Source organism: Sinocyclocheilus grahami, unplaced genomic scaffold, assembly GCF_001515645.1.
Source record: "Sinocyclocheilus grahami isolate Dianchi unplaced genomic scaffold, SAMN03320097.WGS_v1.1 scaffold854.1, whole genome shotgun sequence".
In the NCBI taxonomy this organism is placed as follows: Eukaryota; Metazoa; Chordata; class Actinopteri; order Cypriniformes; family Cyprinidae; genus Sinocyclocheilus; species Sinocyclocheilus grahami.
This window is the reverse complement of record NW_015506033.1, coordinates 83792-111467: the sequence shown is the minus strand read 5'-3', so window position 1 is coordinate 111467 and position 27676 is coordinate 83792. Positions and strand designations below refer to the sequence as shown.

Sequence of the window (27676 nt, the reverse complement as noted above, 5' to 3'; positions counted from 1 at the left end):
GTGTGTGTGTGTGTGTGTGTGTGCGAAAGTCATACCATTTCAACCTGCCGAGGGTCCAGCTGAGTCGGTTCTGTTGCCGGGACGGCGAACTGGATTTTCCTCCTTTCTTTGGGTTCCACGGGGCCCTCGGAGGGACTCGAGGGATCCATGATGTGCTTTCGTCCTCTGTCAGTCTCACAAATATTACTGGAATCTACCTATGACTGTCTCAACATACATATGAACACACACACGTGGTGTCCTCCAGGCAGCTTTCTTCAGTGCTCGTGGAGTTGTCTCCTCTCTCCTTGACTCTGATAGTAGTCTTCTGTGATTTTTTTCTCTGTCGAGCCTCTCAGATATACCAGCGGCCTCTTTTTTTCCTTTCTCTTATCAGTGTGACCTCTGGTTTTCTCCCTCTCACAGTGTTTGGAGTCGGTGTGGGCGTCCTTATATTAGCCGGGAGGAGGGAGAGAGGCGGAGCTCAGAGAGAGGATGGTACACTAGAGTCTTTTAGCGGGGTGTGCTGACGTTGATTTCTAATCAGAAAAAAAAAGATAATCTCATCCAGCTGGCTGAGCCTCTTTTGGCCTCTATTTGTGAATAGGAGATTAATAGACAGCGAGAGAAATATAGAGAGAGGGCAATAACTCATGTCAGCAACCAATTTCAATGTATACTTCAGTTTTACACATCTAAATAGACGTGTTGATGTTGAAAATCATCAGGAGTGACATTGATCTTATGTTTTGTGCAGCATCAATAACTTGTCCAATTACAGTGGCTCTGATTTAAAGGGATAGTTCACCCAAAAATGAAAATCCTATCATTATTTACTCACCCTCATGTCACTTTAAAACTGTATGACTTTCTTTATTCTGTAGAATACAAAAGAAGATAACTTGGATTATATTTAATATGCCAATCAGATATTTTAAAAGGGACTTGTGTCTAAATACTTTTTGGACCATGATATGTATAAAATGCATCTGAAACCCAATATAAATAATGTTCGGCCTGTTGTGAATAATACAGAATAATTCTGTAATACTGTAACATATAGATGTTCAATAGATTTAAGAGTCAAATTCAGTGCTGTTATTGCTATTAATTTTTTACAAATTATTTTTGTTAATTGAAATAAAGCTGAAGTAAAATAATAGAAATATTAGATGAAAAACGTAAATTAGAAATGTTGCCTTTACAGCTAACTAAAATAAATAAAGTTGTAGTAAAATTACTCAAATTAAAATAAAACAGAAATACAAAAATTAATAAAAATAAATATAGAAATAAATGGTAATAAAACGACAAAAGTGCATGAAATGACAAAAAATTACATTAAAATGAAACCAGAAAATATAAATTTAAAAGCGAATTAAAAATATGAATAACTACTATAATAGTATATAAATTAAATACTAAAACAACACTGAGCATCAAGCAACTAAAGCAACAGAACGATTGTGTGATGCAAATACAGACCTGGGGCCAGTTGCATAAATATAGCCATTATGTTAAGAACTAGCATGACTAACTAGCAGTTAGCAAAAAAAAAACTAGCAGTTAGCCAAGTGGTAATCAGTATGTTTGGAATCAATTTAGACAAATCTATATTACAGCTAACTAAAATAAATAAAGTTGTAGTAAAATTACTCAAATTAAAATAAAACAGAAATACAAAAATTAATAAAAATAAATATAGAAATAAATGGTAATAAAACGACAAAAGTGCATGAAATGACAAAAAATTACATTAAAATGAAACCAGAAAATATAAATTTAAAAGCGAATTAAAAATATGAATAACTACTATAATAGTATATAAATGAAATACTAAAACAACACTGAGCATCAAGCAACTAAAGCAACAGAACGATTGTGTGATGCAAATACAGACCTGGGGCCAGTTGCATAAATATAGCCATTATGTTAAGAACTAGCATAACTAACTAGCAGTTAGCAAAAAAAAAACTAGCAGTTAGCCAAGTGGTAATCAGTCTGTTTGGTATCAATTTAGACAAATCTATAATTTTATGTAACTGACTTAAAAAGTTGTGAACGGTCTTAAAGAAACTTGTGAGACGAAGGTGTCTCTGAAGTCATTTTTTTTTGTCAAAATAACAATAAAACAAGGCTTTGCAAGTCATGTGTTCAGAAGTTATACAAACTCTCCAGCAGAAGATCCTCTCTCAACACACTCACTGGCGACACCTGGTGTACACCATGAAAAGCATGCGGTTCATTTTAGGAGATAATAATGAAAAGAGAATAATAGCAAGAGCAAATAAAATTGGACCTGACACGTAGAAAGAGGATGAGTGGGTAAATTGCACTGAAAAAAACAACATTGTTAAACTAATATTGCGATAAACTAATAAACATCGAGTGCTCACACATCAAATAAATCAGAAAAAGGTTTCCGCTTTGTGCATCTGTTCTATTTCAGCACGAGTGTTCGTGTGAGAGCTGAAATTCAGCTGGAGCAGCAAAAATAGTGACTAAAAATGGTTTTAATCAAACTCCCATCAGCGACTTCAGACCTGCCTCTAATCTCTCGTTTGAGACTAAAGGATACGAGTGAAACACTACTGCTACAGTAACTGTGTCTATACATTACATAAGCAGAAGCTTCAAATGTGTTTGGCTTGAGATTCCCTCTAAAATGAAAAGCATATATACTGTAACCTGTATAATATAGTTGCACAACTAAGTACTTGACAGTCTTTTTTCAGCAAGGGCGCAATAAATGGGTTAAAAGTGACATTTAAGACATTGTTACAGAAGGTTCTTATTTTAAATAAATGCTGTTCTTTTGAACGTTTTATTCATCAAAGAATCCTGAAAAAATTAATTAAGCAGCACAACTGTTTTCAACATTGACAAATCAGCATATGTGACCCTGGACCACAAAACCAGTCATAAGGGTCCATTTTTTCAAAATTATGATTTATATATCATATGAAAGCTGAATAAATGAGCTTTCCATTGATGTATGGTTTGTTAGGATCGGACAATATTTGGCTGAGATACAACTATGTGAAAATCTGGAATCTGAGGGTGCAAAAAAATCTAAAAATCATTGAGAAAATCGCCTTTAAAGTTGTCCAAATGAAGTTGTTAGCAATGCATATTACTTATCAAAAATTAAGTTTTAATATATTTACAGTATTTACAAAATATCTTCATGATCATGATCTTTACTTAATGTTCTAATGATTTTTGGCATAAAAGAAAAATCAATAATTTTGACCCATACAATGTACATTTGGCTATTGCTACAAATATACCCCAGCGACTTAAGACTGCTTTTGTGCTCCAGGGTCACATATTAGAATGATTTCATTAAGCTTTGGATCACAGGAATAAATGACATTTTACTATATATATATATATATATATATATAAATAGAAAACAGTTATTCTAAACTTTAATAATATTTCAGTTTTTACTGCATTTTGATCATTTTGGCTGCCTTGGCGCACATAAGAGACTTCTTTCAAAAATATTTTAAAAGTCTTAAATGACAACTATTTTGAACATCAGCGTACACATTTACACAACTGACAAAATACATTTCAAAGCTTTGCACTCAACATTTTCAGACTAAATAAGCAAACACCAAAAAAATGCAATAAATTGTCCTTGCTCTTCTACTCACATTTTTCTAAATCCTGAATTGCAGTGGGAACAAGCCAAACAATTCACTATCTAATGACCATGTCAGCAGCCGTGGACCACTCAGGCTGGCTAGCTTGTTTTTTATGCTGCATTCTGCAGATGGTTGAACACACATTTTCTCACTCACATATTAATGCAGCATTTGCTCACAGATGAAATCTGACCAAGTGCACGCCTCGACCTTCTTAAATCCCTCGATTTGAGCCATGCTGCTTGCAGCACTCAATGCCAGTGCCCTAAATCTCCATTTGGCATCTATGAGAAACTGCCTGAAAGAACGAGAAAAAAAGCTTTGATTAAAACAAACTCCCTTGTATTAAACTTAAAGGCATGAATGTTTTTACTTAAAAAAAAAAATACTATTATAATACTCAACAGTAATCAGGTTAGATTTACTCATAACTTTGTCATTTAACTTCAGTTAAGTAGATTTTAATTACTTTTATAACTGTTAAAGTATTTAAAACGTGCAAAATAAAAGAAACTCTTGCCTTAAAATTTTCTCAATTTCTTTTCTTTCACTGTGCTTCAAACCATGTGTCTTGTAGAGGTGCTATTACATTTCCAAGAGATTTGGCATTTTTTTGCTAATCTGATTTATGATTGTTTTGCACTTAGACAATGAAACTGGTGGAAAACCACTCAGAACACCTTAGCTACTGCATAGTAAAGTCATGGCATTCATCTACAAAACCCTAGTATTATGGCAGCATGTTTTGCATAAGCATGCACTTCAGAAATCCTATGTAATGCACTACCACAAAATGTTCAAAGTATGCATGGGTCAAAGACGAAAAAGGGTTTAAGCATAAAAACAATGCTGCTTTAAATTGTTTTTCCAAAAAAAAATTATATTTTTGTTTCATGTAATTGTATTTTTGTTTTTCTGAGCAAAAAAAATAATTATCATACATTTTCCCCTGATTTACAGAAGACACCCACTAAAATGTCATTCAGTGTAACAATCTTGTCAGGTATATTTACAACAAAAATCCATTTATGACACATTAAAAAACTAATTACACTCTAAAAAATGCTGGGTTGTTTCAACCCAATGTTGGGTCAAATATGGACTAACCCAACTGTTGGGTTAAATTTTGGTTACATTTGTAAATTAACTTTTTAACCCAACAGTTGGGTTAGTCCATATTTGACCCAACATTGGGTTGAAACAACCCAGCATTTTTTAGAGTGTACTTTCACCCCAAATACTAATTAAATATTTCACATTTTTTAAATTTGCCACTATCCTAGGTTTTGCCCATTTGTCAGTAAGATTTTTTTTACTCATTTAAAACCCAATAACATGTTATATGCTCACTTATTCTTTTATATATTTTAATATGTACAGGTAAGAATAAGCAAGTTGTTTGAATTTTTACATAACTATAAGTGCTACACTGAATGACAATGGAACATTATTTCAACCAAATTTTGACATTTTGTTCTTCAAAAACTTATTTGAAACCTTAAATGTAGACACTTTACTTGCATTTAATGTGCTTTCTATGGACATAAGATCACTTTTGTACATTTCTTTTGATGCGGACATCTTAACGTCTTTGACCCGCATATAAATGTGTATGATAAAATTGGCATGCATATATTTACATTAAATGTACCAGACACATTTTACTCAGCCACATTTTTCATTTATTATCAGTTTACAACATGTACATTGGGTGTAGTCAAATCAAAACTGGCAATTCTGGCGCTAAAATTCAAGTCAGTTCAGTGTCTTTCCGAAGATGCTTTTGATTTAAATTAACTTTGCTAAACCATGTGGTCCTGAAAACAACATTCGGATGAGCACATTCATTTCCCCCCACCAAAAATCTAAATAAGAACACATCTTATGCACAAGCTATTACAAATCTTTGAAAACAAAGGCCTCACTCAAGTACTGCAAATGACTTCAAGTTCTCCTTATGCCTTTGGGATGAAGTAGCACAAGCTGGATCGAACCTCTTGCTTTACACATATCAGCACGAAAGAAAGTAGCTTGATTTAGACATTTACGCAGCCCTCAAAGAAATCGCACATGGCTAAAACTCACTGACCGTCGTGGAGAAGTGGGAAAAGACAGCCTCCAAATAATGCTGTACATCTCTGGGAGGGATGAACATCATCCATTCGCATTCAAAAACAGTTCCTTTAACATTCACTTTTTCCTTTAACGGAAGAAAGAAATATATTAATATGTGGTAAACGTAGGTTTAACAGCTAAAGCACATTAAGTAAAAAAATGACAACGAACAAAAAGATCAGCGCAGCGGTTCAGGAAGGGCCGGTGGCTCCTCCCAGGGTGTACCTCAGGTCTTGGTCCTGGGTGAACTGAGTTTCAGAAGCAGCGTTAGGCGAGGGGGCGTAAGAGGAAGCCGGTGGTGGGGTGGCGCTCGGGGGAGAGGAGGGTCCCCGTCCAGGGCGCAGGTCTGTAGCAGGATGTCTGCTCTCTGAGGCCTGCTGGGAGATGAGCTGAAGCAGGGTCGTAGCTACATCTGATGTAATGTCGTGAGTGTGTTTTGCAGACTTCGAGCCTGTTGCCTCTGGATTTACTAATGCAGAATCTGCCAGGAAAAAAGACAAAAAAAAAAAGACAAAATATTATGATCAATATATATATATATATTACAACATTTAAGCAATACATAATATTACTACACTGTAAACCCTAATAAGTCATGAGAACTTAAATTTATATTAATTTTAATAAACCAAGAATAAGAAGGTAAAACTTCAGACTTTGGTTTTATACTACAAAAACAGATTAAATGCACTTATCTGGAAATATTGAATATGCCAACTTGATTATTAAGCAATAAATAAGCTTATTGCTACTATTACACTGTTTGTTGTTAATTTTTTTGGATGAACAAATCGTGATTTTGACGTAAAAAATAATTAAATCTAAATAGAATTCAAATGGAGCCGTATTAATGCACATATGAAAATATGAATCTGCATTAAGGGATTATTCTTCACTTGCAAGCAAATATTAGCTTTATTTGCTCTTAGCACTTTCATATAATTCTGTTAAATGTATAACATGAACATTTAAATGTCTCTTTGAATATTAAATATCTATTTATGGTCTAACTTATGGAGTATATGGGTATAAACTTAACTCATTTCAACTTTTTAAAATTATTTTAAAAAGGTATATAATTAGTAAGAGTAATATTAACAAATAATCTGTATAATAATTTAGCTGTGTTATAATGGTGAAATGATGCTCTCAAATAGTTTGGGTTTTGCTAATGCAGCAACTGGAAGGAAAAAAGAAAGAGCAGTCTAGATTTATATAACTTATCATTTATATGCTAGATTTATATAACGCGACCCTTCACCGGATGATAATTCTAATGCTAAAGTTGTTTTATTTATTGCAAAGTCGAGCCTAATACATTAATACAGGGGGCGTGATGTCGGTCTCAAATGTGTTTATAAATAAGATAATACATTGATGTAATTTATATCTATTAGTAAGACTTTCATGATTTATTTCTGCAGTACAATCAAGTACTGATCTGGATCAGAAAATTAGTCATCGTTCAATGACCTCTAGTTGAATCAGAGTTAAGATACACACTTAGTGAAAACACGATGAGCTAAAAGCAAGCGCCCACGTCTGCATGGCTAAAGTGCTTTCAAAACAGTTGGACTGTCCCTTAAGCTAATAGAGGAGTCAACCTGAAATGAATCCATGCTTGACACTCGACCGATTATTCATCATTTAGGCAGTTCTGCAGATGTGGGATCAAGTTAGCTTTTATTTGTGCATTTTATATTGTAGCAGTCGTTTGTCTAAATATTAGCAGACTATTATTACTATTCAATAAGCTATCAAACGAGATGTGTTCCTTTTGCACTAGTAAACATCACGTTCACATACATAGAGGATATCTACAAGAGTTCGGAGACTTTGATCAATGCAACAAATTGATGGTGAGATCAACACAAAAATAAAGTGAAAAACAAACAGTAGCCCTTTTGCATCAAAGCAAATATTGATAAGTGTGAGGACAAAATATGCAGTATAGCTAGAATTTATTTGACACTCATCTCACAATAAGGCTTTATTACAGTGTGTATTCACAGACCCCAAAGACCATGTGAAAAGAGGGCAGAGAGAAATGAAAACGACCAATGAGGAACTGAGAGTGGAAACAAAAGCGTGTGTGAGCTGGAGCAAAAATGAGCTGCAGGGTGTCAGTCGGTCAGTCGATCTTAATTAGACTTCATTAAGCCGAATTACACCAGCAAAAGCTATAGAGTTTCTCATGCTCACAAATAAATGGATGCATCTTTTAAAAGTCAAGAAAATGCTCGCTTCACATTTCACCCCAAAAATCAGAAAGAAAACAGAAAGAAATGCATTTATTTTGCATGAAGACTATTTTTTTTATTTATTTATTGTCCTTGACATCTGCATAATAAAAGTCAAATAAATCAAATTTAAAACTATATAAATTTAAATGAGCATATTTTCCACCTCTCATTACCATAAAGTGTGTAGATGTTTCATGCTTGACTTTTGGAATTTGCTCAGATTTTTCCCAATGATACTCATTCTGTCTTCAATTATTCTGTATTTTTTTAAATGAAGATAAATTGTAAGCTACCATGCTGTATAAAATTATACATTATTAATAAAAAAATAAAAAAAATCTTAAATTAATTCTTACTGTAATGCAGTATATATATTATTTTTTTTGCATTACAGCAATGAAATGTACATAAAAATTATATTCTTACTACTGTAATGCAGATATAAAATATAGGTTATGCATTACAGTAATGAAAAACAAATTCTATATAAATTCTTCAATGTCAGAGTGAAATATGATACGGGCATATTATTGACAGGATTTTAAGATTCACCCAGCTGTGCTAAACCAGTTCAGTAAGATGCTAAATGATGCGTGCAAGTCAGCAGTCGGAAATGTTACTGAGCTTACTCCAGTTAAGTGTTGTTTTCTGAATGTACTAGAAGAGAGGCACATAAATAAGAGATGTGTCCAAAATGGCTCTTTATTAGGACTGTTTAATCTGGATTTAAAAGAGTGGCAATTTAACGCACACACTGTAACCATCTCTCAAGGACTTGCAGTGTGTGCCAATAGATGAAGAGCTCCCACGTCCTGTCTGTGAGCAGATTTTTGCACACAAAAAGTCCACTGGGCACTGACGCAGTGAGCGAGCAGACGAGGCTCTGGGGATTTTGTTCCTTTGAAAATAAAACTAAATACTGCATGAATGTAAAACTCAATGGAAGTTCACGAAAAGCAGAAAATAAACATCTGGATTTTCAAATAAACATGACAATTTATTTCTCTATTCGTTAGCCTGAAGCCTTTCAACTAATTAAACGTTTCCCCCTCTGTAAGACATTAGGAAGAAAAGAAAAAAGAAAAAAAAAGTGACATCTCTGCAAGAAAAGCGTATGGTTTCTTTGATGCGGGTGGGTCTCACATAACGAGCCTGCAGGCCAATCACAGCATTTGACTACTCAGGCCCCGCCCCCCATAGACTTAACTAACACTTGCCCTCGCGATCGCCGCCAATGACAGAAGCGGAGCCGCCTCGTGCCGTACCCTCATCCGGCCGGACTCCGTTGCTTTCATCTGCCTGCTCCGCCCCCGGCACCGGGGCCTTTATCAGCTGCTCCAACAGGAGCGTGAGCAGGCCGGCCTGGTGTTCCTGCGGGAGTTCTGCCGGATGTGGGACGCTAGAGGACTGGATTAAGGTGGAGAGATGACTAAGCAGTTCGAGCTGCGGCGCCGCGTCCGGTTCAGGGGTGGAGAGGACGGCGGGCGTTCTGGAGAGCACTGACGTGGAGGCTTCAGAGGATGAGCTGCGGAGATACTCCGCCATCTGCGGGATGCTTAGATTGTCTGTTTGACCCTGCAGCAGGTTCAGCAGCACTGCCAGCTCGGTCTGGTTCAACTGCTCTGCTGCGGCTCCCAAACCTGTGCATAGAAAGGTTAATATTTGATTGCGGTTTATGGAAAACAGGATGCTTCTTGCCTTTCCGTTTACATATTGCAGTTGGCTGCACAGTTTTGAAACAATGAGGAAGCTGGAAAGAGAGGAAGATGATGATACTGAACCTGTAATGTAACAATGGACCCTTTTCACATTTACAGGGTTTTCAGTAGCAGAAGTCTTCATAGTTGGGTAAACTTAGTGTTAAACTGAAACTCCAAATATTATTTTTCAGTTCCCACAAAAATAGAGAGACTGATTACACTGGTCAAAAAAAGAGAAAGATGTCAAATTTGCGTCAAAGTCACGTAGCAGCATTAACCAGTTTTCTGTAATTTAATGCCAAGGTAGAGAAACACAAAGTATGATGTTATAATTATATGTTAAAATTTTTTTTATTAAAATTAAAACTTTACTAGATTTACCATGATAATAACTCGTCATCACAGTTTGTGGAAAGGGTCCATGTACTGGAGGCTTTTATAGAAAAATGGCGAAGCAGCAACAACATTGACCGCCACGGTAAAAATGCAACCCATAAGCAATGATTATTACTTCTTTCAGAGGTGAGGGATTTAGCCAATCATAACAGATGTCATCTGCAAAAACTTAATAGCAAAGTAACAAAAAGGTGAAAGAAGTGATAGGGTGGACATTTAATAAGTAAAATCTCTTGAGACTATTCTGGTTCAGAAAAATACAGATTGACATAAGTGAACATTATGTAAAAGTTTAAAATATAGAATAAAATTAAAATAAATACGATGGAAAAAAGAAAAGAAAATTACAGCCTCACATGCAAATAATTTAAAATGATAAAGGCTGATGCTATACTCACTTTTGTAGAGATAAGGTGACTGGACTTATGCAGCATTGCTATAAAGCAGGATTTCTAAATACATGACTCTAAAGCCGTAAGCTGAAAAGTTACGTTCATCAGCACTTCATTATACATCCAGCCAGTTTAAAAAGCACAGATAAGGGCGAGCTCCTCTAACAGGCCCAGTTCATAAAAAAAAATAAAAAAAAACCCACCTAATTTCATTGTATGACCAGTTTAAACAAGAGGTCACTCTGCCCTGCTTCTGGAGATCTGCCTACCTGAATAGTTTAGTTGCTCTAACTACCTGCCTGTAATTTTCAGGTCAACAGAACCCAAAGGTTCCTGTCAAGTCATGGCCCACCTTCCAGCTCACTGGCTGTGATGTTTGCCGGGGCGGGATGGGCAGATGAGGGTGGTGGGGGTGGACTCAGCGGCGGGCGGCTGTTCTCCCCTCCTGAAGGTCCTGCGGGTTCCTTTCGGGGAACTTTGGCAACAGGGAAATCCTCAGGCACTCCGCTTTGTCTCTGCCGCCGCCGCTTCTTGCTCCAAAGCTCATGACAGTCTTGCCAATGAGGCAAACTAAAAAGAAAGGCCACATAATTACAAAAAAAAAAAAACTATCACGAATGTGTATTTACAAGTATAAACTGTCACATAATCAGCTGGTCATTATTACAGAGTTAAATCTCATTATATTCTATAGCCTAACAACATTTAATTGCAGCTGCATTTTAAAACTAAATGACAAAATGTGATGGAGTAATAAGTGTTTCACAAATGTAGTGTCATTGACATCATAAAAACGATTTAAATCACATAAGATGTGTTTATGTGTGCACTGACTCAGGTGGCGGCATCTTGTTGGGCTCCACATCACACAGAAACTGGCTCGCCAGGGCCTGTTCGGCTGTGCAGCGCCTCGAGGGGTCCAGTGTCAACATGTGGTCCAGCAGGTCAAGAGCAAAGGTGGGCAGACTAGAGAGACATTGTGATTATACAGGAAGCACCGTAAACCATAAACACTAATAAAAAGATAAATACATTTATACATTTAGCAGACATATCCAAAACAACTTACAGTGCATTAGAGATATACATTTTTAATATTCAGGAGCATAACCATGGCAAAAAAATCATGCACAACCTAAATTATTTTTTTATTATACATACCATGCAAAGGTTTGGGGTGAGTAAGATTTTTTTTGTTTGTTTTTGAAAGAAGTTAATACTTTTGTCCAGGAAAGATGCATTCAATTTATCAAAAGTGACAATGAAGACATGTATAAAAGTTCCAAACCATTTTCATTTCAATTAATTGCTGTTATTTCAACCTTTCTATTCAACAAATCATCCTGAAAACAAAAATGTATCATGGTTTCCATAATTTTTTTTTATTTTTGAATGAAGAAATGTTGGTTGAGCAGCAAATCAGCATATTAGAGTGATTTCTGAAGGATCATATGACACTGAAGACTGGAGGAATGATGCTGAAACTTCAGCTTTGCATCACAGGAATAAATTACATTCTAAAATATATTAAAATAGAAAACAGTCATTTTAAATTGTAACAATATTTCACAATATTACTGTTTTTACTGCATTAGATCAAATAAATGCAGTCTCCGAGATTAAAATCTGTCAGAAAATGATGGAAGCATTTCAAAAATCAGGTTGAACTTACAAAGCGAACTCCTCCCGTAAGCGTCGTCTGTACTGTTTCTTGGGTCTCATGGTATTAAAGTACGGCAGCTTAATTACATCTGGCCATGCAGCAGGACACGGACTCCCGCACAAACGACTGACCAAAACAAAATACAAAACAGATGGAGTGTAACAGCATTTCACAAAGTCCTTTCCCATCCTTCAGCATTAGAGCAACACTACATGTGCATTCAGAGATTGTGAGAAACGTACCTGATCAGCTCAAGCTGTAGAAGCTCTTGGTTGGCCTGGAAAATTGGTTTCTTAGTGAAGAGTTCTCCCAAAATACACCTTTACACAAGAGCAAAAAGAAACCCAAACAACATTATTACATGAACGACAGCTGGGGTGTAAATGTAGATGGGAAACAGACAGGACGTCTTACCCGCAACTCCAGACATCAATAGCAGGTGAGTATCTCTCCTCCCCCAGTAGCAGCTCAGGTGGGCGGTACCACAGTGTGATCACCTTATTAGTGTACGGCCGACTGGGAATGACCATCAAGTTAGTCTTATACACCAAAGCTTTTCAATACCAATCATGTTTCCTGTTTCTGAAATCACATGAAATCTACAGAAACTTTAAACCTGAAATTTGTGTCCCATGTTTGCCATAGTTCAATCAAACAAAAATCTTTTTTTTTTAGCACAATCTACAGTAAGATCGAAAAACCCAACATTAACTTACCTTTCCTCAGAGTTATAAAGACGAGCCAAACCAAAATCAGCAAGTTTGATCTGACCACTGTATAACGGAGAAAAAAAAAACATAAAAAGAAGTAGGGCGAATGGAACGCAATTTCCAAAAGCTCTAAATCTTGCATAATATTATTTAACACTATTTTGTAAACAGGGCCACATTTGATAATTTTTAACGCAAAATGCAGGTACTTGCAAGTATTACTTAAATGCCAGTACATAACATCACTGATTTAAACAAACCAAAAAAAAAAAAGTATGAAAAATTTAATTGACTCAAGCATTTATTTCAGAGAGCACAAGGTTAGTTAAGAATATATATAAATGTTTACTGTCACTTTAATGCATCCTTGCAGAATAAAATGATTAATTTCTTAAATAAAATTTAATCGCAGCGTAGCTGAACAAACAACATGTAAATCTATATGACACTAATAAGAGACCGTCATCATGCAATGTTTAAAAACACAAACTGGTACCTGTTATTTAGCAGGATATTAGAGCACTTGATGTCTCGGTGTAGAAAGTTCTTTTTGTGGCAATAATCTAATCCCTCCATCAGCTGACGCATGAAGCTCTGCACATGCTCTTGGGAGAAAGACACCAGCCCCGATTCCAGCAGCCCCATCAGGTCATGGTCCATGTACTCAAACACCAGGTAAAATGCACCTAATGCCAAAAAATACATACATGTTAATACATAGAGGTAGGCTTAGAAAATGAGTGTGTGCAGGCAGAAAATGAAGACGTTTCAGGGAATTTGAGAGGGCCACAAATATGCCACAAACTCTTACAGTGTGTTCACACCAAACGCAAATTAAATTATTCGCGCGAGTAGATTACATACAAAGTCAATGCAAAGACGCGAATAGAGGCGAATTCGCGCCAGGCGACACGTTTGCCGCGAACACGAGATATTCGCCTCAATCGCGTCTTTCGCGCAAGTTCAAAAATTTCAACTCGAGCGGAAAATTCGCCTAATGCGTTCTCGCGCAAGCCAATCAGTGAAGAGCTTATTGGCACGTCCAGTTGAATCAGACAATAGAAGAGAGCATTATTGCAGCCGTCTGTTATTATATAGGTCTGGAGCATAGAAAACAATTAAAATCAGTTGTAGTGGTAGTTGTATTTTATTAACATGTCTACAGAGATGCTGCTATCATTAATAAAAATACTAGTAATAACAGTGTATATATACAGCAGTAAAATGTAACACACACACATTAATACAGGATCCTAACGTTATTCATCCTCCTCTGGATGGTGCTGTGAACCCAGACACGTCGGCGTTTGGCTTTCCATTGTATTTGGGACTTTTTAACAACATGTACAAAACAGCGATTGTAGTTATCTCCAGCATGGTTGATCGCGCTGTTTTTATTCGCGCAAGTGACACGAAAAACATCCCGCAAGTAATCTAGAGCGAGTGGCGCGATGCGCATATTTGCTTCGCGTCTGGTGTGAACGCACCATTAAGAGGAGATTGTGTTCACTACTAAAAAAAAACTGCACATGCAAAATAAATAATTAAGTATAAGCATGCAAATGCATTTTAACAAACCTTTATCCTTTTTGAAGTCAAGAGCGTCTTGTTTATCAGTGACAATTTCTTTCATGTTGACGACGCTGCGATGGTTGAGTTGTCTCAGGATCTTGATCTCTCTGATGGCAGTGATGGGGAAACCCTCCTTTTCGTTATCCAATCTCACCTTCTTCAGTGCCACCAGCTCTCCTTTAGAAACAAAAAGACAACAGAATGCTGTCAACACATCTTCTCAAAAACATGATTGAAAACACGTTGATTTAGGTGTTAAAAGTAGCCCCACAGAGTTGGGTTTTTGCATTGGCAAAAATAATGGTGTGATTACTGAGAATGATAAGGTAAGCACAGCTTTTCTAATTAAAGTGGTCATATGATGCGATTTCTGTTTTTCCTTTTCTTTAGTGTGTTATGTAATTATTTGTGCATGTATAAGATCTGCAGAGTTACAAAGCTCAAAGTCTCCCACAAAAGGATTTATTCCATCTAAAAGAGAAGGCTGATCCAGAGCTAAAACCCCTCATTCAAACACGCCCCCACATCTCTACGTCACAATGTGGAAATATTTGCGTAATGCCCCCCAAATGTGCACACAAAGAAAGAAGGCGTGGTTTCAGGAACAGCAGTAGTGTTGATGCAGTCATGTCAGGGAGACGCTGTGTGATTCAGTGCGAAAGCAAAAGCACTTTATTTGGCCTTCAGGAAGTAGATGCAATTAGGAATCATTGGTTAAGATTTATTTACAACAGAACAGCACAACCAAGATGTTCGAATTTGTGCAACGCATTTTATGGACGACAGTTTTGTGAACCTAGGAGAGTAGCCTACAAGGCTGGCTGTGCAAAGGCCATTTATAAAAAAAAAGATGTAAAAAAAGGGGTCCATTTTTTTGACCCCTAAAAAAATGTACTCTATAGCGCAGAATGCCACGGAATTGACGAATAAATCAAAAAGTAGCCACTGCCACTTAATTCGAATTGCGATATGAACTAGTGTCAGTGAATATTAAAATGCAAAAAGACAGTTTAAATATGAATCCTGCATGTTTTTCCTGCACAAGTAAATATATCTTGATTTAAGAACTGGACAACAAACAAAAATACTGAGGACAATATTCATTTTTAACAATGCATGAAACATTTAATGCCGTGACTTTATGAATTTAAGACATTCTGCTTTGATTTAAAACCTTTTTAAGGCCTTAATCTGTGGAAGGGCTAATTAAGACTTTTTAAGACCCACACAAACCCTGTACATTTCAGACAACACTTTCAGATAGAAAGAGGTTACTTTAAATTGCAATAATATTTTTCAATATTATTGTTTTTACTGTATTTCTGATCAAATAAATGCAGTCTTGGTGAGCACGAGACTTCTTTCAAAAACATAAAATCCTACCAACCCCAAACTGTTGAACATTATTGTGGCAGAATGTTAATATCTAGTGCTAATTTTGTCAGCCATTTTTAATTTAGTCTTAGTCTTTTAAATTAGTTTTAGTCATGGTGTCAAATGTACTTTTTATTTATTATCATATTTAGTCAAGCTTGTCCTGTTTTTGTTTAGTCAAGTCGACTAAATGTCTGAGCATTTTAGTCTAGTTTTAGTCAATGAAAACTGTGTCACATTTTCATCATGCTGTATAATAGCTAAGCTATTTTTTTTATAATTTTTTACATTTCAGGTATTGCACTTTCACCAATAAGCACAAACCAATAGAATGTGGATTCATACACATGGTTTATTTTACCTGTACTGATTTATAATAGTCTATTTAATATATAAATTAATATCAAAGACTTATATATGCACTCTCTCTTTCTCCCTTATGAAAACTTTGAACTCTTGATACCTGGCAAGCGCACACATGAAAGCTCATGTAGTAGCGGCATATACAGCAGTCTGCAATAATATTCTGTGTAGTTTTTTTTTTCCCCCGACGAAAATTATAAGAAATTTTGGTATAGTTCTTATTTTTTTTGAATACATTTTAGTCTCGTCTCTTATCGTCAATGATATTGCATGTTGATATAGTCACAGTTTTCGTTTATTGACCGTATTGTCATCTTATCTTAGTCATGGGAAAAAAGCTTGTCAATGAAAATTGTCACACTTTTGGTTAATGAAATGAACACTATTAATGTCACACAATCATCTTGAGAATTGCCCTGATTGACGACTGCAGTGGCACTTACTTTGGTCTCTTCTTGAAGGTTGGTTGCAGAAGCAGTGGGGATTCTCGAGCAGGGGACTGTGGAGGGGAGGGGTCTCCTCCAGGGAGAACTGGAGGGAGGGGCAACTCACTGAGAAGGCGTGTCCTGATTTCTTTTTCCTTTTCCCTGTCCTTTCGTGATGACTTCTGGGAAAGACCGCTCTTCTTTGGACTGAAAAAATATATATATATTTTAATATATATATAGAGTTTAGTCATGAAACTCTAGATGGCGCAGGCTGATGTTTTGTTAACGTAACTGATGATATTCAGAGAGTTAAACGACTTGGCACAAGCCGATTGGTTCATGCTGCATATGCAGTCAATGAGCTTTCTGCCTTGCATTTATATGGCTGGCTAACATTCACTAGAGATTCCTGCAGCGCGCACACCCTCGTATTCATCCACTTTAAACAACACACCTGTGTCTTTGTCCTTTGCCTTGTACACCTGACCATAGGTTCCTTCTCCAATGATGCCGATGATGTCAAACTTATCCACACAGCGCTTGCCCCAGTCAATTTGAGTCTGCTTCCTCTCTCCATATCTAGGACAGCAAATCCTGCACACATTTGACAGACACTTGAGAAAAAAAAAGTTGAAATTTTTCCAAGTCACTTTCTCTCATTCTGCCATTTTTCAAAACCTAATGAAGCATTCGAGCATCCCATGACTAAAGTAAAAACTGTGTTAAGGATTTCTCTCAACCCTTACCAAAAAAAAACAAACAAAAAAAAACATACATTGCCATTCAAAAGTTTGGGTTCAAAAGAGACATTAATACTTTTATTCAGCAAAGGACACATTAATTTGATCAAAAGTATGTTCTCTAAATGCGTTCTATTAGCAACACTTCAATGTTTTAAAATACAATCTAAAAAAATAAAAAAAAATCTTTAGGCTTGAACTGCTCTGCTCACAACCACTAGAAAACGGAAATAACTTTTACTGTACCTTCCGGTCACACTGCCAAAAAATAATGCTCTTCCTCAGTATTTTTGTTTTGTTTTCCAGTGCAAATGTCAAATTTACTGGAGATGCAAAATGGCATAAGTCTTATTTTATGAGAAACTGATCAAAATGAAGAGAGTTTAGGGTAAAAAAAAGAAAACAAATATCTGCAAATGGAGTCAGAAAAATCTACTAAATTCAACTGGCAGATCTGTTCTTGTTTTAAGGATAAACTCATTTAATTTTGTTTGGTTTCTCAGAAAACAAGAATTCTTTATTATCTTTATTTTCCTGCACAAGTAAATATATCTTGATTTAAGAACTGGACAACAAACAAAAATACTGAGGACAATATTCATTTTTAACAATGCATGAAACATTTAATGCCGTGACTTTATGAATTTAAGACATTCTGCTTTGATTTAAAACCTTTTTAAGGCCTTAATCTGTGGAAGGGCTAATTAAGACTTTTTAAGACCCACACAAACCCTGTACATTTCAGACAACACTTTCAGATAGAAAGAGGTTACTTTAAATTGCAATAATATTTTTCAATATTATTGTTTTTACTGTATTTCTGATCAAATAAATGCAGTCTTGGTGAGCACGAGACTTCTTTCAAAAACATAAAATCCTACCAACCCCAAACTGTTGAACATTATTGTGGCAGAATGTTAATATCTAGTGCTAATTTTGTCAGCCATTTTTAATTTAGTCTTAGTCTTTTAAATTAGTTTTAGTCATGGTGTCAAATGTACTTTTTATTTATTATCATATTTAGTCAAGCTTGTCCTGTTTTTGTTTAGACTAAATGTCTAAATGTCTGAGCATTTTAGTCTAGTTTTAGTCAATGAAAACTGTCACATTTTCATCATGCTGTATAATAGTTTTTTTTATTTTTTTATAATTTTTTACATTTCAGGTATTGCACTTTCACCAATAAGCACAAACCAATAGAATGTGGATTCATACACATGGTTTATTTTACCTGTACTGATTTATAATAGTCTATTTAATATATAAATTAATATCAAAGACTTATATATGCACTCTCTCTTTCTCCCTTATGAAAACTTTGAACTCTTGATACCTGGCAAGCGCACACATGAAAGCTCATGTAGTAGCGGCATATACAGCAGTCTGCAATAATATTCTGTGTAGTTTTTTTTTTCCCCCGACGAAAATTATAAGAAATTTTGGTATAGTTCTTATTTTTTTTGAATACATTTTAGTCTCGTCTCTTATCGTCAATGATATTGCATGTTGATATAGTCACAGTTTTCGTTTATTGACCGTATTGTCATCTTATCTTAGTCATGGGAAAAAAGCTTGTCAATGAAAATTGTCACACTTTTGGTTAATGAAATGAACACTATTAATGTCACACAATCATCTTGAGAATTGCCCTGATTGACGACTGCAGTGGCACTTACTTTGGTCTCTTCTTGAAGGTTGGTTGCAGAAGCAGTGGGGATTCTCGAGCAGGGGACTGTGGAGGGGAGGGGTCTCCTCCAGGGAGAACTGGAGGGAGGGGCAACTCACTGAGAAGGCGTGTCCTGATTTCTTTTTCCTTTTCCCTGTCCTTTCGTGATGACTTCTGGGAAAGACCGCTCTTCTTTGGACTGAAAAAATATATATATATTTTAATATATATATAGAGTTTAGTCATGAAACTCTAGATGGCGCAGGCTGATGTTTTGTTAACGTAACTGATGATATTCAGAGAGTTAAACGACTTGGCACAAGCCGATTGGTTCATGCTGCATATGCAGTCAATGAGCTTTCTGCCTTGCATTTATATGGCTGGCTAACATTCACTAGAGATTCCTGCAGCGCGCTTTCAGAGTTTCTCTGAAACCCTCCACCTTCCCCAGCTCCACCGGTATAGATCTGCTACGGGTTATTTTATATGCTATTTATGCAGCAGCAGTATGTCTTAAATACTCACAGCACTGTATCGCCGTATGCATTGGCAGTAGCAAGTTCCTGTACTTGCTTGCAGCAGCAGCAATAATCTACAACTACCGCAATAACCAACAGCAGCAGCAATTCAGCAGCAGTGTAGCAGATCTATTCCGCCAAGACCAAATACATTAACATTGTCATATCCATCACCATGCTAAAATCTTCAGAGAGTTGTCATGATTAAAATATTTTTACGCCTTAGTGGAGGGTTGAATGCAACGCTGTCAGATTACCTCATGTCTCATTCACCGGTGAGAAAACATTACAGTACAAAGCGCATAATATTACAATAATAATGCCTTCCATTCTCACTGATGACGTATCATGTCTGTGCAAACAGGGTGCACAGAGGTATGCAAATACATACGTTGACAGGCAGGTAGGACAGCCTATCATGGTCCTCGGACCAAGGGAAATGATTGGACGAACATTTTATGGTTCTACGCCTTCCTCAGATGATACAAATACATATAAATAAATTTAGACCACATAACTTATTGATTGCTATCGGGATGTGAAAAGAATTTCAACCAGCATAAATTTTTTTTGAACCAAATCACCTACCGTGCCTTTTGTTTTGCCTCACAACTCTAGCTAAAAGTAACTGAGAAAGTAAGAGGTGAATGTGGAATAAAATGTGGAATAACCCCAAGCAGTAAATGTCAGAATTTTTTTTCAACAAGTGAACTGGATGTTTCTTTATTTCTCTAAAACACAGTAACTACACATTTTGCCTCGACTTGTGACCAGAATTGGGTCTCTTAGACTGCAACATGTCATGCAACAGACATGCATATTATATAAAACTGTATTTATAACTAATACAAGTGTTAGGGATTTGAACAAATCTAGACGTCAATATATAGAAACATGGGAAATCGTGGAAAAGCCAAATTCATGGTGGTGCATTCTGCACAGATAAGCACTACTCACATTTTCTGGCTATTTAGTTACACATTCCATCATGTAAGGTTTTTGGCAGGGAAATTAGAGCAGTGAATATTTACACTAAAAGAAAGTAACACCAAGTAGTTGCTATTTATAGTAAGTATAAATAACGGTGCATACAATGCTATTTACAGGCATAAATAGCTTCTACATGGAATTCACACAAAATGTAAACAGAAGAAATAAGCTATGCACACTAACAGTGAATAGTCTGCATAATGTTGGGTGTAGTTAATGACAACAGCTTTTGTCAACAAAGCTATTTGCATTTCGTGCAACCAGACACCGTGAGGAAATAACAGCCTGTTCTCAGCTTACACTCCCTACAGCCCAAACATGCATCTAGGATAAATATGTAATTGGTCAAGCATATAAGATTTGATCATGTGACCAAGAGCCTCCATGTACAAATGGAGCCAATGAACAAGTTTTCTATAGCTTAAGTGTCCAAATACTTGGGGCACTGTACAATAGGGCTTTTGGGGTAACTGCAATATCACAATACCGCGCTATTGACGAGCAAACCGCAGAGGAATGCAAGAACCGCAGCAACCGCGATTTTTGCGTGTTTTATTTCTTCGCAAGGTTATGCCCTTCTCGTTTTACACTTCATGCATGTGGACTGAATATTAAACAAGTTAGTAATGATAACATAATGTGTACCATGCTGATTTGTACAGAGGCTCCGTAGATTTGCACTTAACAAGCCTAAACAGACAGTGAATGAGAGAGAGATTGACTGAGCTCGTGCGATTACTTGCGTCTGTCCTCCAGGCCGAGTCATATATATTTGTGAAAATAGGTTGTCATGTCCAAGGAAAGTGAAATCTCTGTCTTAGCATCGACGCACAGCTGGTCAGCTGAGCCTTCTAAAGTGGTGCTCAAAGTTCAAATGATTTCAACAGCTTGATTCATTACGTCTCTTTGAATGAATGAATCAGCGTTTTTGAACGTGTAGTTGAATGACAGTCCCTTTAGTTTCCACCACCTTGTGGCGCAACACTGTAACTGCACTGACCGACGGTCCGTATAGAATGCGCACAAGTGGAAATATCAATAGAAAGTCTCTTGTCCAGTCAGATTAGAAAATCAGATTACAGCTAGGCTAACTGTTATACATATAGGCTAACAATAGCCTAACAATCTTATTGTCAGGTTTATGTTCTGTTATGTGGACCGTTATTTTGTCATTCTCTTGTGTTTACTTCACTTCCTGTTTCAACGCTATTTGGTTTCGGTTTCATTGTCTTCTGAATATGACCTTGTTACTTATATCGTAACACACACACAAATTATATATATATATATGTGTGTGTGTGTGTGTGTGTGTGTGTATATACACTATTGAGCCACTCAAAATTACCACAAGGGAAATTCCCTCACCGCGACAGCCCTACTGTACAATGTTTAAAATATATACAAATATGTTGTTGCATTAGATAACCAAATATCAGAAGCACGTTAAATTTAAACATAACTTTAACACAAAGTAAAACACAGAAAAAAGTTTTATAAAATGAATGATAAAATATGTTTACACCACCGAGTTAAGACATTTTGACTAAACGTTACAAAGTCAAAACAAATTTTAAAAATGGAACGCAAGCACAGATAAATTAATCAGAATAGGATCTTAAAAAATGCATTCAGAAAATAGATATGGTGACGTCATTTAATGTCAACTTTAGAAGTTATTTACAGCTAGCTATCCGAATGATGACATCCAGTTAATTGACAAACTTTATCAAATCTATCACCCTCAACCACTAGAGAAATGCAAGAGCAGACTGTGCATTTGCAATACATTTGCCAAATATTTGAGTCTGTGTCGCGTACTTGTGTAAAGAATGTTTAAGGATTTCCCTATAAAGTGTGTCTGATCAGGACTCACCTGTCTCTGCAGTCTCCCAGAAGAACCGGCGGCAGGGGAAGAGGTGGAAGTGTGGAGGTCCTAATCAGGTGTGCGGGACTTTGCGTATGTTTCTGTTTGGGGCTTTTCGTGCGAGAAGATGCAGGCGTAGCAGGTGCTGAGGGTGGAGGAGCAGGCGGAGGGCTGTTTAGAGGAAGAGGTGGAGGGGATGAGAGAGGAAGAGGAGGAGGAGAGTTCGCCGGGAGAGGCGGAGGAGATGAGAGAGGCAGCGGAGGTGGACTGGATAATGGGAGAGGTGGTGGAGGAACCACAGTGGGCTCCTCCGCCGCAACAGTATTCGGAGGTGGGGAGGGTGGTCTTTGAGGCTCTGGGGGCGGGGCCGTCTCTAGTGGCGGCGCCTCAGTGTTTTTCACCGGCGCATTTGAGACGTTGGACGTGTTGGGTCGGAGGGAGGGGGAGTTTTTGGCGGCCGCCGCCTGACGTTCCTTCTTTCTTCGCGTCAGCTCGGCCCCCAGGCTGGAGGTGATCGGCAAACGTGAAGACGAAGGAGAGCGGCTGCCTGGTCGACTGCTGTGGGAGGAGCCTCTGCTGGCTCCTCCAGAATACAAAGAATGTTTCTTAGCGCGAGAACGGGAAGAGGAGCGGCGAGAGGAGTAGTGAGGAGAACGGCTCCGAGAACGAAGAGAAGGCCTGAGGAGGAGAAAAAAAAGTCATGTCAACCTGCTCAAAACAACTAAATAAATGTAAACATCCCATTTAAAGCATCAATCTAATTACACAGGGTTTCCTTAAAGTCACAATGAAACTGAAGTAGCGCCAGATCTTTTCTTTTGTATTGTGACATACATTCAAGTGTAAAGGATTATCAAAAAAGAAAAAAATGTAGAGCGGGACATAGTTTTATGCATCGGTTGTTGATTAGATTTGAGATGTTCGTGTTGCACTCAAAAATGGAAGCCGATGAACATGACCTTGCAACAGCGGTGTTGTAAGTTATGTTCACGCTACACTTTTCGTTCGATTGTGGCAGAGCAGAAACGCAAGCTCTTGTGAAGAAGTTTCACATTTCGCTGTGTTCCGAAGTTCAAGTTTGGTGAGCTCTAACCTGCGAATTTGTATCATGTGAAGCCGTGTGATAAATAGAAGACTGATACATCACAGCGTGACCTCGTAACTGAATTAAAAGAACATCAATTTAAGACTGCAGTGTTGCAGAAAAGTGGAGTAGATTGTGTTTCTACATTTTAGATTTATTATTTTCTTTTGTGTGTTTAATTTATGTTTTTAAAAAAGATGCTGCAGAGTGTGAGATCATATCACGACCATATGAGTGTCCAATGTAATTTTGCATCCTCAAAGTCTAGTGTGACCATGGCTTTAAGGAGTCTAAATGATTGGAGACACATGACCTGCATATGTCAACAGACTGAAGTCTGTCATTTTCACTGGAAGTTCCAGTTCAAAAAACTAAACAAAAAGAAAAGTAGTAGTAGTTATCTAAAACATGCACTTAGAAAACAGATGGGGTGAATTTTCATTTCATGCCAACTTTAATATTAATTGACTTGCTGTTCAGACAAATGCATCTTGCACATCCCCAGTAAACAATACACCTTTTGATCAAAGAAACACTACACGCACCACAACAGCTTCTGGTTAATAAAATTTGCTGTGACTTCTGGTTTTTCTTGTGGCGTTATCGCTGGGTTCATTTATGCATTATGTGCTCGCTGTTTACTTTCAACTGCAGGCAAGCGCTGCTCACCTGATTGAGCTGAATGTGCAGCTGGCAATGAGCTGCTATAATAAAAACTGCAAAATTACATTTCTTCAGGTTAACCGTGAACAATGTAATTCTTCGACAGAAAAACCAATAAGCACCGACCAAATATCTGAGTATCTAAACAAGCTGGGGTTGTACATATGTGGGCAGTCAAATGCCTTTACATCAAAAAAAACTTTTCTTTCAATACTTAAAATTAAAATCTGATCAGAATCTGATCTGACAGTAGAAGGTGTATGCTGTTAAGGGGTAACCCAGCTAAATATAGACCTTTAATACAGGAATTAGGCAACGGCACGTAAATGTTAGTGCAAGATCTTAGTTGTAGTGATGAGCAACAGCATTTTTTCATAAGCAAATATGAAACTTTAAATGCCATAAAGCTGACTGTCTCATTTTCATACATACCATACAAATCCATTGGGACTGAATATCATGCTATAAATGATTTTTTAAAAAACTCTACTTTTAACAGATAACACCGTAATAACATGATCTGCTGCTATAAACTGTAAATTACTAAATGATTTGTGCTGATAGCTTATGAATACTGCAGTTTAAGGTATTATCTATACATTATTAGTATGCTGTTACACAGGTCCAAACGTTTTTTTTTTTTACAAGTAAAATACATTAATCTTCTACAATAAATATTAAATTGTTATGTTATGACAAAAACAAGTCATTTCAATAAAGCATAGAAATTTGTGTAATGCTTAAAATGGTCATTTGTATAATAAACACTGTTGGACAGTATGATTTCCACCTAACATAGATAATCATTAAATTAAAACTAACTCAAATACAACCCTTTGAAAACACTGGTCAATTATTTATAAAAAAAAAAGAAAAATTAAAATCATTCAGCACAATGTCCAAAAACCTCTGGAGAGACTGAAGCACATGGACTGTCAGATCCGTGTGTTTGTGTGCTCGCTCACCTGGACACTGGACTGGTGCTGGATGAGCGTCGGTTGCCGTAAGGACTGCCAGGTGAGTGTTTTCTGCTCCCATACGGACTTCCATCCTTCTCGGGGCTTGAAGACCTCCTCCTCCGATAGGGGCTCTCGGACCTCTGTCTGCTCCGCCTGGGAGCCTCCCGGTACGGACTCGGGCTCGCAGCTTTGCGCTTGGAGGAGTAGCTGTTCTCGAGTTCCGCAGCGGAAGGACTGTCCGCTTCGCTTTTCCTGGACTGATCCTTCCCTTTAGGGCTCGACTTGTGGCTTTTGACGGGCTTCCGATGGCTCCGGTCCTCCTCGTACTCCTCGCTCCTCCGCTTGTCTTTGCGAGATTTTGATGAGCGGCCACTTTCCTTACTGATGGAGGAGGAGGCGGAGGAGGCGCTACTGCCTAGACTGACAGCGGACTGCACCGCACCTGATGACAGAGAGTCGCCGGGCCTTTTGCTTCCTGACTCACCTGAGCGTATTGATGTAGAAGGAAGGCACGCAGCTGAGCCAGTCTTCTCCTTAGCCTTCTTCCGGCTCTCTTTACACGCTCTGTCCCGGTCCTTACTGCTCTTCTTGCCGCCGCCACTTTCTGCCCCCTCCGCGGACTCCCTGGCCCGTTGGGGGTCTTTGGACTTCTTCCGGGAGCGCTTGTGTTTATGAGTCCTGTTCTCTTTCGCGACCCCCGCCCCTGCCTCACCGTAGTCAGACCGCTCTAAGCGTTCTGCGTCCCTGCCCTCCGCCGTTGTCCCGGTGGCGGGGGAGTCCAGGAACGTGTCCGAGTCGGAGCTGATGTCGTCGTACTCCACCAGAGGCTTGATGGCGCCCACTGCTGGAGGCGCGGCGGCAACGCACACGGAGCCGGTTTCGGCCTCGTGTTTGGACTTGTTTCGTTTGAGCTTGGAAGAAGTGGACGAGCTCGTCGTCTTGGTGGGATGCCTACCGGAGCCCGCGTGCAAAGGCTGACCTTCCCCGCCGCCGGCCGCCTGCAGCTGCTGCTGGTAGAGCGATTCAGCCTTCCTCTTGGTCCCATGCAGGCGGTCTGATCCAGGCATACCTCTGTCCTCCGGAGACGCGGACCTAAGTGGTCAAGACAGCACATGAACAGCACAAATCGCTCAGTGTTGGGTAAAAGTGTGAAATCTTGCCAGACGGAAGACTCGGAGTGAAGCAAAACAAAGATGCGCACTCGACTTAATGCGCAGAGGTTATCCACAAGTCATCCCCGGTCCCGTGGCTTCTCTGAATCGCGTTGAAATAGCTCCAAGAGTATATAAACCCAACAACAAAAAGGTTTTTTTTAACGATATGTCCTTCAGGATGGCATCACTGCTCGTTTCCAGGGTGCCTCAAGCAGCTTCTCGGCTAGCTTTAGCTAGGCTAGCGTCCCTCGGAAAGACAAAACGAAAGAAGAAAAATACAGGCTGTCCTTGTTTTAGATTGTTTATCCTTGTTCGATAGCAAAGCCTAAGCAGATGTTTAGCTCTCCTTGCACACGGTTTCCGAGCTTTGAAGCAGTAAAGCTCGCGGTGTAGGGATATTGTCCCACATAACTGAAAATAAAACTTGACCCGCTTGCTGCTTGGTCACATATTCGCTTTAATGTCGAGTGTAAACTCTCTGTAGTTTCATATTCATCGGAAATGATCACATATTTATGTGTTCAAATTGATTCCAGTTCACATAAGCGGCTCTGGGAAGAAACCAGACCTAGGAATTGGGCGATGTTCGTGGATATAAAACCCTCCACAGCCCTTAATTCAGAGAGAATTCACTTCACCATTACAGCCGAAATTATGCGCAGCCTCTTCTGCGCATGCGCGGTTTGAGCCCGTCCCACGGAAAAGGAAATACCACAGCCAGAGCCCACACCATTTAGAATAGAATTAAATCGCCGGCTTCCTCCTTGATAGCGGATTTTCAAATAAATACTCTTAATATTTTAGATGAAAACAAAACTGGAAACTTATAAAGTTATAAACTCGCTTGTTTACGTTGTTTCTGGGGAACAAGACCGCTGTCAATCTCCATGGTAACTAAGCGACGGCCAATCAGAAGCAAGCAACTGCATCGCGCGTCACTTGAGCTGAACCTGCAAAACTATTTTGGTTTAAATGTGCATTACTACATTCTGTTCAGTTATGTAATGATAATTTAACTTTAACGATATATAAGACAATACACGAATGAATTGCCGACTTTATTATTTTACTGAGGCAGATTTGCAGACTCTTCGCGTGTTAAACGTTCATTACATAATTTCTGAACAAACCTGTCATATTAGCTATAAGCAAGAACACTTTAAATGTTTATGCCAATTTTACTCTCATCGCGTACGAATACAGATATGTTTAATTCGTCCTTTAAATTATAACAATATATTGAATCTCCATGAATAGTATAACAACAATGGACCGAGCAACTAAAGTTCTACATTATTTACATCATCCGTTGTTTAATAAATTAATTATGCAAAAACTATGGTTAACTTAGCATGGAGCAATAGCTAAATGTAATACAGTATAATTTCACCTTCGTAAGCATGTGTGCCGGTGTTATGTGTGATGTTAGTTGGCTGTTGCTGCTGAAATC

At 37.8% G+C, this 27676-nt stretch overlaps 1 protein-coding gene and 1 long non-coding RNA gene across 4 annotated transcripts; both read right to left on the bottom strand.

Annotated features, from left to right (window-relative positions):
- Window positions 1-308: 308 nt before the first annotated feature.
- Window positions 309-3925, bottom strand: LOC107563021 (uncharacterized). Its single transcript, XR_001606065.1, has 3 exons — window positions 3789-3925; window positions 821-857; window positions 309-518 (listed from the first exon to the last, which is right to left on the bottom strand). It is a non-coding gene; the product is annotated as an uncharacterized lncRNA (long non-coding RNA).
- A 1377-nt stretch (window positions 3926-5302) lies between these two features.
- Window positions 5303-27676, bottom strand: LOC107563019 (cyclin-dependent kinase 12-like). 3 transcript variants are annotated; one of them, XM_016247791.1, is made up of 15 exons: window positions 25079-27058; window positions 22376-23044; window positions 19005-19193; window positions 17043-17182; window positions 14430-14600; window positions 13348-13537; window positions 12858-12914; window positions 12556-12657; window positions 12384-12461; window positions 12151-12267; window positions 11313-11444; window positions 10831-11048; window positions 9208-9630; window positions 5973-6228; window positions 5303-5832 (listed from the first exon to the last, which is right to left on the bottom strand). In XM_016247791.1, the coding sequence occupies exons 1-15, from the start codon at window positions 26137-26139 to the stop codon at window positions 5823-5825; spliced, it is 3813 nt and encodes a 1270-aa protein (XP_016103277.1). In that variant the 5' UTR covers window positions 26140-27058; the 3' UTR covers window positions 5303-5822. The 3 variants fall into 3 exon arrangements, with proteins under 3 accessions (XP_016103277.1, XP_016103278.1, XP_016103276.1); XM_016247790.1 differs by lacking the exon at window positions 5303-5832 and adding an exon at window positions 27617-27676 and having other exon boundaries at window positions 5842-6228; window positions 25079-26164; XM_016247792.1 differs by lacking the exon at window positions 5303-5832 and having other exon boundaries at window positions 5841-6228; window positions 9256-9630; window positions 25079-27059.

Excerpts from the sequence above, each read along its gene's own strand:
- LOC107563019 (XM_016247790.1), bottom strand. The coding sequence starts at position 26,139 with ATGCCTGGATCAGACCGCCTGCATGGGACCAAGAGGAAGGCTGAATCG. Across the intron at positions 19,194-22,375 it reads CTGGGAGACTGCAGAGACAG|TCCAAAGAAGAGCGGTCTTT; the intron begins GTGAGTCCTGAT and ends ATATTTTTTCAG. Across the intron at positions 11,049-11,312 it reads AACAAGATGCCGCCACCTGA|TTTGCCTCATTGGCAAGACT; the intron begins GTCAGTGCACAC and ends CTTTCTTTTTAG.